We start from the raw sequence: 10,288 nt of genomic DNA on the forward strand, positions 1-10,288 counted from the left end.
ACTCCGCGGACTGGATGCATGTGCTATTCCCCTCCAGTGAGATCTTCAGTCAGAACCCTGGGTTCCTCCAGCACTGTTGATGTCCAACACTTGTGTACATGCCCTTTGGTCAGCCCTGTGTGGGACTAGGTGCCTCCATGTGTCATGCTTCCCCTATTCTGGGTAATCCTACGTGTGTATGTCCACAGCAAGTCTGTCCGCAGCATGTGTCTTTCCCTTGGCAAGCCCCTTGCCAGCTCTGTCATTGAAACTTCCACCCTGCGGGCTGGGTACCCCAGAGTTGTTATGTATCACCACCTTGGTAGATACCTGCCTTCTGTAAGTCCTCCCATGGGCAGGCAGCCTGCTAGCATACGTCCAGCTGGAATATGCTACCCAGTGTATTCTGTGTGAGCTATAGACCCTCACTCGTGCTGGCCTCACGACAGGGTGCTATCACTCACACGGGTCACTGGAAGACAGCCATGTGGTGTTTTGTAAGGGACCCCATTCATAATGTCGAACGTGACCGACTGAAAGGGAACGTCTTGGTTACGTATGTAGCCCTTGTTCCCTGAAGAGGGAACGGAGACGTTACGTCCCCTTGCCACATCGCTGTTCCGCTGAATGGCCGGGTCACTGGCTCGGCTCCTCAGCGAAGACTTGAATGCGAGTTGCTAGCATTGCTCCTTATATACCTGCTCTGTGGGGCAGAGCTCGCGATGCAAATCCCGCAGACCAAGGTACTTTGTGTACCATTGGCTCGTTTTGTACCACTCTAAAGGCGGGCGTACACGGTGCGATTTTTTATGTCGTATGGGTTCGCATACGATTTTTTTCAATCATGTGGTCGCGGCTCGTATCATTTGTGATGAATTACGAGCCGAGCAGAGTAGCTTACGAGCACTTTCCGACCTCCCGATCATTTTTAAACATGTCTAAAAAGTTGTCAGGAACAGCGACCGCAGTAGCAACGTATTCCAATGCCTTTGTAGTTCTCTCTCGCTCTCTCTCTCACACACGCATGTGTAGTTTACAGGGACTCACTCTCCATAAACGTAACGGTATTCTATACTGTATATCCCCATACACTACCTCTATCCATCACAGAAAATGCATGTTTAAAATTTCTATTAAACACCGTATAGTATTTTTTAAAGCCATTTGGTTTACGAGGGCACAGTAATTGTCCTCACAAACCATGTTTACATTTTAATACCTATTTCAGATATTTATAAACCATATATACAAGAACACACACAAAGGGTAACCAAAAGTCCCAGTTTCCTATTGCTGAAAAATAACCTGTACGTGTAGGAAATGGCTTGTATCAATATTTTATATGCAGTTATGAGAGAGGGAGAGCAGTTATATTAGGCGCGTTCCACTTGAAGCACCGCTGCACGCACAGAATGATCACCTGTATGACATCAAAGTACCGCGAATGCAGTGGATATGTGTGCTCTCTATCGCTCTCGCGGTACTTTAATGTCATACAGTGATCCTTCTGTGCGTGCAGCGGTGCTTCAAGTCGAACGCATCTATCAACTTCGTGCGATTTGCTTCTGTAAATTCGCTGGTTGTAAAATCGTGTCGTGTATCATCTCCTCCGTACGATTTTCAGATAAACTCACTCGTGCCGTGTGCATGGACACACGATCTTCCGACCATCCGTGTACGCCCACCTTAAGGTGATTGGGCTTTTGGGCGAGATCCCTTTCGTAACGTCTCTGTTCCCTCCTTCAGGGAACGAGGGCTACATATGTAACCAATATGATCCTTTTCTTATTTAGCGCCCAAACTCTGGAATAACTTTGTTTGGGAGGTAGACAGTTTAAATCTATATTAAAGACCCATCTCTTCAAAATGGCTTACACATAACACACTAACACATTTCTAATATTCAAATCCATTAAAGGATTTTTAGGTTGCATTAATTAGGAAAACTGGAACCAGGAACACTTCCCATAATGCACGATCATCATTTGAAGAATGGCATCTATGATAATATTAGTCTGCTTCTCTCTTATTCCAAGGTCACCGTACCCACCCGATCCAGTCTGTATCCAGATCAGAGGGTCACTGCAGTCAGGGGGGATCCAATCGATCCACAGACAGATCCACAGTAAAGACCTTGTCTCCTAGACGGCCACTAGGGACAAGACCACAGGAAACAGATGATTGTTCTGCACAATGTGACTTTGCTGCAGCCTGGAACTGAACTGCTGGTTTCGTCTGGTCAGAGGAACTAGCCCCCCGACTGATCCATGGTTTCTCCCAAGGTTTTTTCTCCATTCTGTCACCGATGAAGTTTTGGCTCCTTCCAGCTGTCGCCTCTGGCTTGCTTAGCTGGGGACACTTCATTTCCAGCAATTTCGTCGGCTTGGTTGCACAGATACTATTTAAACTAAATTGAGCTGGATGATGACATCACTGAATTCAATGATGAACTGCCTTTTTACATTATTGGCACACTATTTTCCTATTTAATGCTGTTCAGTTGCTTTGTTACAATCTGTATTGTTAAAAGTGCTATATAAATAAAGGTGACTTGACTTGACTTGAATATTAGAGATAACTGATGTTGGAAGGCTAGCAATTTCTTTTCTTTTTTTAATACTAAAAAAAAAAAAAAAGATTTTAATTTTTGGACCAAAACACTTCCAAACATGAGCTGTTAGAATATAATGTGCTCAAAATCACAGCAGTGACATACAGGTGCTGGTCATATAATTAGAATATCATCAAAAAGTTGATTTATTTCTCTAATTCCATTCAAAAAGTGAAACTTGTATATTATATTCATTCATTACACACAGACTAATATATTTCAAATGTTTATTCCTTTTAATTTTGAAATTCAAAGTATCTCAGAAAATAAGAATATAACTTAAGACCAATACAGAGAAAGGATTTTTAGAAATCTTGGCCAAAAAGTATGAAAATGAAAAGTATGAGCATGTACTGTACAGCACTCAATGCTTAGTTGGGGCTCCTTTTGCCTGAATTACTGCAGCAATGCGGCGTGGCATGGAGTCGATCAGTCTGTGGCACTGCTCAGGTGTTATGAGAGCCCAGGTTGCTCTGATAGTGGCCTTCAGCTCTTCTGCATTGTTCAGTCTGGCATATCGCATCTTCCTCTTCCCAATACCCCACAGATTTTCTATGGGGTTAAGGTCAGGCGAGTTTGCTGGCCAATAAAACACAGGGATACCATGGTCCTTAAACCAGGTACTGGTAGCTTTGGCACTGAGTGCAGGTGCCAAGTCCTGTTGGAAAATGAAATCTGCATCTCCGTAAAGTTGGTCAGCAGCAAGAAGCATGAAGTATTCTAAAACTTCCTGGTATACGGCTGCGTTGACCTTTGACCTCAGAAAACACAGTGGACCAACACCAGCAGATGACATGACACCGCAAACCATCACTGACTATGGAAACTTTACACTGGACCTCAAGCAACGTGGATTGTGTGCCTCTCCGCTCTTCCTCCAGACTCAGAGACCCTGATATCCGAAGGAAATGCTAAATTTACTTTCATCAGAGAACATAACTTTGGACCACTCAGCAGCAGTCCAGTCCTTTTTGAAGCGAGACGCTTTCTAATGCTGTCTGTTGTTCAAGAGTGACTTGACACCAGGAATGCAACAGCTGAAACCCATGTCTTGCATACATCTGTGCGTAGTGGTTCTCGAAGCAATGATTCCAGCTGCAGTCCACTCTTTGTGAATCTCCCCCACATTTTTGAATAGGTTTTGTTTTACAATCCTCTCTAGGGTGCGGTTATCCCTATTGCTCGTACACTTTTTTTCTACCACATCTTTTCCTTTCCTTCGCCTCTCTATTAATCTGCTTGGACACAGAGCTCTGTGACCTTTTGTGTCTTGCCCTCCTTGTGCAAGGTGACAATGGTCATCATTTGCACAACTGTCAAGGCAGCAGTCCTGCCCATGATTGTATAGCCTACAGAACTAGACTGAGAGACCATTTAAAGGCTTTAGAGGTGTTTTGAGTTAATTAGCTGATTAGAGTGTGGCACCAGGTGTCTTCAATATTGAACCTTTTCACAATATTAAAATTTTCTGAGATACTGAATTTGGGATTTTCCCTAGTTGTCAGTTATAATCATCAAAATTAAAAGAAATAAACATTTGAAATATATCACTCTGTATGTAATGAATGAATATAATATACAAGTTTCACTTTCTGAATGGAATTGGTGAAATAAATCAACATTTTGATGATATTCTAATTATATGACCAGCACCTGTATTGTATATGAGGTAGGGCAGTGGTTCCCAATTCCATTCGATCCCCCAACCCAGCCCTAGGCACTGCACATTTTGTATGTCCCTCTTACCCTACACACCTCATTTAGATCATGAATTAGAAGAGAGCACTTATTTGTGTCAGATAAAACTGTGCAGAACAGTAGGGCAGTTTTGAGAACTGAGAGCCAATGATGTAAGGGTATTAATTTCTAGGAAATTCCTCACAGTATACACCATAATTTTTTGGGGGGCCACTGTATTAAATTGGCTGTTAAAGCTGTCCACTTTTCTCAGCTGCTTGCAGTACAAGTAAGGTATGATAAAAGTCTTAGAGTAGTAGAGTATTATTACCATTCTTCTTGTAGAACTGCACCTCAGCCTGGTACTCTTCCTTGCTCTCCAGTGCTTTCTCCACACTCTGAGTTACCTGCTCACTCGTGGCTGAACCATATAGGAAATTACATCTGCAGTTCTTCTGCATCACCTCTGTTCGTCCAAACCCCGTCAACTCACAGAATCCATCGGAACAATACACAATGGGATAGCCACGGTAACCCTGAGCATTCCCAAGGAGGAAGTTGCTGTCTGTGGGACAGAAGACGGATCAGAATTATTAATATTGTGAAAGACATTCTAAAACCAGTTGTAAGTTGTAAGTAAGTGTTTTGTGCAGTATTGTTGCTGTACTGATTCATAATTTCCAAATCAATGCCCACACTTTGCAGTTTCAAAACTTGAATATGTCTCATGACGTATTTGCGGTTTTGGTTTAATAATTGCAGTGCACAGTGGAATATACTGTAAGTTGCTTCATTTTGTACACTTTAAAAAATGCTGGGTTATTTCAACCCACCTTGGGGTCAAATGTGGACTAACCCAACCAATGGGTTAAATTTTTACATAGAATTTTAAAAGTTGGGATAGTCCAAATTTGACACAAAGTTGGGTTGAAATAACCCAGCATTTTTTTTGAGTGATACTTTGATAAAAAATATCTTTTCTATATACAAAATACATGTATACACTGCACCAAAGATGAAGTATGTGGTAACTTATAGCTACCCTAATCCAAAATAATTTAGGGGTGTTATAGAATTCTATTGGATTTCTTTGGTACATAGGTTCTTCAGTATGAAGAGTCAAGTGGACAGTCAACAGAGACAAGTTCTAGCTTCTTTTCTCTGACATAATAGTTTAGCTTGTCAGGTAATAACATATGAGATTAGAAGACACCAGTAAAGATTTGTTGAATCACCTTCTCTTTGTAAAAGGACAGCTTGAAACATATATCTGATGCATTCACTTTGAAAATGAAAAGTTTAGTAGGGTCTGGTATAAGGGTAGGGACACAAACTGGTCGTGGTTTACAATCCTGGTTTTAAGGGCCCACATTTCTAAAAAACTCAGTTCATGGAGCGCTCTCCTAACGAACCAGAATTGAAAATCCAAGTTGCTGTTGTATGTGTTAAACTTGTGTTCACACTTTGAGTAGAAACATAATTTGTCTACTGTAGTTTACATTGTTGCCATTCGGTTGTTTACAGACAGTGACTGATTACCAAGTAGTCCTTACTTATTAAAAAAACTTCACAGAATGCTGCAATCCCTAGAAAGCTTAGCCTTGATCCCTCAAACTGCAGTGGCCCAATCTCTCGACTTTGAAGTGAATAGGGAAATGATGAATGCAAACTTCAAGGTAATGACATCTCAGGCGAGAAGTAGGCAGTTGGGCTGTCATCATGTTGGGAGATTGAGTAGATGTGTTGTATACAGTACATTTCCTTCATTTCCCCTTCCAGAAATTTAGCAGCTGTTGTTGTCCTTCTTCTTCTCAACAGATCTTCTTCATTTAGTGGCAGATTGAGCACTGCTTTCAGCAGTAGGGTGTCTGCAGCAGGGTAAATGAGTGATGCAGGTTTGCTAAAATTATTATTCACATCTGTCCTGCCTTCAGTGCCTTGACATTTGGGGATCACTCAATCTTTTTAAATATATACATTTGTATATATTTAAATGGATACAAAGTGGGCCAGCAATATTTGTCCACCTTACAAGAAATATATATACGTATATATAAGTATTCTTTGCATTAAGTACAGTCAAAATAATATTTGTTTAGACATTAGTGAGCAACCTTAGTTAGAAATGAAAATCTGAATGTCTAAGGGCTTACTACCTTTCATGATGAGGGAGTCGTTTGATGTCTAGTCATAATCACTAGGGTCATATTGCATCAACCAAAATTATTTTCTAGTAAAGCTGTGTGACAACTAGCCCTGATACATGTTATATGGGCTTACAAAATGAAATTTTATAAAGAATATAAGTACAATTATCAGCATTTAACTGTAATCAATCATAGTAAATCATGTTTTCTGCATAGATATTCCAAAGTTCTTTCAGTAAATCACCCGCTGGTACCTAAAGCTCAGTTTCATCACTGCGACTACTGCACAAGAAAGCTTATCACTGCAACTACTGCACAGGAAAGCTGGTCTCTACGGCAACAAGAGGGCAGCTATTTTGGGTCGTGAGTACTGTACACTGGTGCTCTGTTACCCAGAAGCATCTGCGAGGAAGGATCTTGTCTCTCAGAGGAGAAGTTAACATCACTGCATTTGTGATGTGGTTACTCATACTCAGAATTAGTGCTTTGCATTTAACCCATCCTAAGGGCGCACACACAGCAGTGAACACACACGTGGAGCAGTAGGTAGCCATGTATGCTGCAGCACCCAGGGAGCAGTTGGGGTTCTGTGCTTTGCTCAAGGGCACATCAGTCATGGTATTGAAGGCAGGAGAGAGCACTGTACATTCACTCCCCCCCCCCCAAACCCTGTCAGCATGTGAGTCAAACCTGCAACCTTTGTGTGTGTGTGTGTGTGTATGTGTACACACACACACACAAACAAACAAAAACACAAACACACACACGCACACACACAGATGGGAGGTCTGTATTCTAGTTTTTGTATTTGTATGGCTACCTTTGTTTTGTGTATTAGTATGAATTGTGTATTAGTATGAATTTCTGGAGATTCGTGTCATGTTGAATTGTGTGAAACTGTGTTTTGCTTGATGATTTTATTTTAGTACTTGTTGTGACGCTAAAGTCATTAGATATTTCAATGGAATATAGTGCAATTCAGTTTTTGGTTTTATTATTATGAGTGAGAATTATAAGTGGTTAACCAGCCTTTAAACTACAGTGGCTTGTGAAGGTTTTTGTTATGTCAAGGTAAAAGGATTACATGAACACAAACAGCTTTGTCACTTTGTCACTTTTCCCATGACACACACACACACACACACACACACACAAACACACTTACAGTATGCCATGAGAGCACTATTGCTACAACAAAACAAGACATTTATCTCCCATGATAAAACAGGAACAAACTCACAAGTGTATGTGGTGTCTGTGCACTACATGTATTAACCTGCAGGACAGGATACAGCACACATATACATATTTACATTGTACAGTAATCAGTATAATGTATAATAGTAGTACAGAAATACAGTACAGATGTAGACGTACCCTAACATTGTTGATTAATTTATGACAACTATTTAACACAGTTCATTATTTTAACTTTGAAGATTATGAAATACTTTAATTTAGCTCTAGAATAAACAGTAAAATCACTAATTGATCCAGCGATCCCACAAACTTGTAAAAATGTAATCAATATATTTTAACAGAAAATGCTACAAGTAAATTTATTTATTGTTTGGTTAGCTGTAAGTTAATAAATATGGTGAAAATATGGTTCATATGCAATCTCTTGGGACAGAAATCATGACCGTGGTATTGTTAGCATCATGCTGTATGAGCTTATTTATGAAATATTTATGAATGAATTTTCAATGCACATATCAGGTAAGTGACATTTTAAAGCGCACAGTCTCCTCAGATGTACTTAATGTGCTTTCACACTACCATGGTAGTATCAAACCCAGATGTGTTATAATTCATGTAGCTGCTATAAACATGTCTATAGTATTGTTTAGCAAGACTCTATTACAAAAGAAAGTTTGTTCAAGACAGAGTTTTCAAGGAATTTGTTTGAGACTAGCCATTATTTTTGTGCATACATTAAGTGCTGGTGATTCTACAGAAAGGAAAAAACTTCACCTTCAGGCTACCTTGAAAACTGCACATTTTTATCTTAAGAGTTCTTTCTCATGTGGATTTGGTGTGTGTGCATTTGTGCCAGTACTTACGAGTGCCATCGAAACGAGTAGCAATAGTGTCCAGGAAGGTGTTCTGGGGTGCCAGCAGCCCCTTCATCACTGGCATGATGCCAGGTTTCCAGAGTCAGCAGATGTTTAGGGAAAAGCCTGTATGAACCATCAATCCTCACTACATCCCAGTGAAAAGGTGGCCAGGCAAAATGTGAGGAGCATGTATTCTAAAAGAGTAAACGTCCCCCAAAAGATGATTGCTCACTGTATACTTCCTCAGCCGGTGGATGTATATCGACGAAACAAACAAATTCCCTTCCTTGTCAGTGCATACAGTGAAACCAGCTTCCACTCTTTTGTATTTTCTGATAAGTCTGTCTCAGCTATGTACACCTTCATGATAGAGGAGAAACCTCAGGATGTGCAGAATGGCAGGATTTGTTGTTGTTCTGTAACACGCTGTGGCAGAGCAACAGAGACAGTTACATTTGTCTTCACCCCTCCTTCCCTGGCTCTTTCTCTCTTTATCCACACCCATTATTCATTCCCTCCAGTTCTTATCAGCCAATGAGAGTACACACACACACACACACACACACACATTCTTGAAAGAAATCAGTTACACATATGCATTACACATATGCATGTCACTATTTATAAATGCATGAATTATCATTTATAGATTTGACATTGCGAGCATGGATTATGATGGAAAAACACAGTTTTACAAATGTTAGAAATGTAGCTTTCAAATGCCAAATTGCTTTAAAATAACCCACCCAGGTTCTTGACTGATGACAAAATCTTGGCCGACATGCATCACGTGTTCAGCAGAGTTCTGGGTTATTATGTGTGGATGAAGGTTTTTGGTCCTATAATTAAAACCTCAACAAAAAAAATAAAAATAATAATAATAAAAATAATATATATATATATATATATATATATATATATATATATATATATATATATATATATATATATATATGGACAAACCCAGCAATTGGTGTACATAACAGTGTAGTCATCAAAATTTCTACCTAACTATCCATCTATCTATCTATCTATGAAATATGCTTTCCATTCGTTTTGTGAAATGGTGTGTTTTGCTGAGCCCTCAAAGAAATACAGAGCTGAATATCATCTGTGTAAACATGAAAACTAACTATATATTTTTTATGATATCTCCCAAGTGTAGCATGTATGCATTGAAAAGCAATGGTCCTAGTACTGAAACCTTGTGGTACTCCATACTGAACTGAGTATTAATAACAGCCATCTTGAAAGTTTTTGGGTATGATGAATAATATTAAAATCAGGGTCTGTGTCTTCCAGAAACATCTCTCTTTTTTTTCAGCTTGCTAGGTATGGTCTTATATACATGTTGTTGATTTATATTATTGAATCTGTTATAATGGATTATTGTTCCATGAAGCCATGGGGGACGTGTAAATTCATTCCAATCACTATTTTTTCAGGTAACGTCCTGCTTAAAAATGAAATAGCTTTTGGTAACACATTATAATAACTTTCATGAAAACAATTAATTAACAAACATTACATAATGTTGAACTAATCGTAACTTAATATGTATTCACATATACGAAATATTAGATAATGTGCTTGTTAATGTTAACTAATAAACTTATTAAACCTTACCAAATGATTAACAGATCATTATTTAATGTAAACTGAAATGCTTACAAATGTCATTAAAGTTTCAATTCATATGATCATGCATTAAAAAAATTCTAATTCCTTTGTTTTTGTTCTGTTTTATTATTAGACAGACTTCTATCCATATTAGACAGAACAGTTAAACAAAATAATTAAAATGTATACAAAAGTTT

General features: G+C 39.1%; 1 protein-coding gene across 1 annotated transcript in view; it reads right to left on the minus strand.

The window, feature by feature from the left end:
- The window catches only part of LOC113072461 (potassium voltage-gated channel subfamily H member 4), a 43,040-nt gene extending 34,088 nt beyond the window's left edge, over positions 1-8,952 (minus strand). Inside the window, exons 1-2 of the mRNA XM_026245440.1 lie at positions 8,478-8,952; positions 4,599-4,832 (exon numbers count right to left, since the gene is read on the minus strand). Of these exons, the coding sequence (XP_026101225.1) occupies positions 4,599-4,832; positions 8,478-8,553 (310 nt within the window). The 5' untranslated portion in view covers positions 8,554-8,952. The remainder of the gene's footprint in view (positions 1-4,598; positions 4,833-8,477) is intronic.
- Between the last annotated feature and the right edge of the window lie 1,336 nt (positions 8,953-10,288).

The sequence above is a fragment of the Carassius auratus genome, unplaced genomic scaffold, assembly GCF_003368295.1.
Source record: "Carassius auratus strain Wakin unplaced genomic scaffold, ASM336829v1 scaf_tig00009130, whole genome shotgun sequence".
NCBI lineage: Eukaryota > Metazoa > Chordata > Actinopteri > Cypriniformes > Cyprinidae > Carassius > Carassius auratus.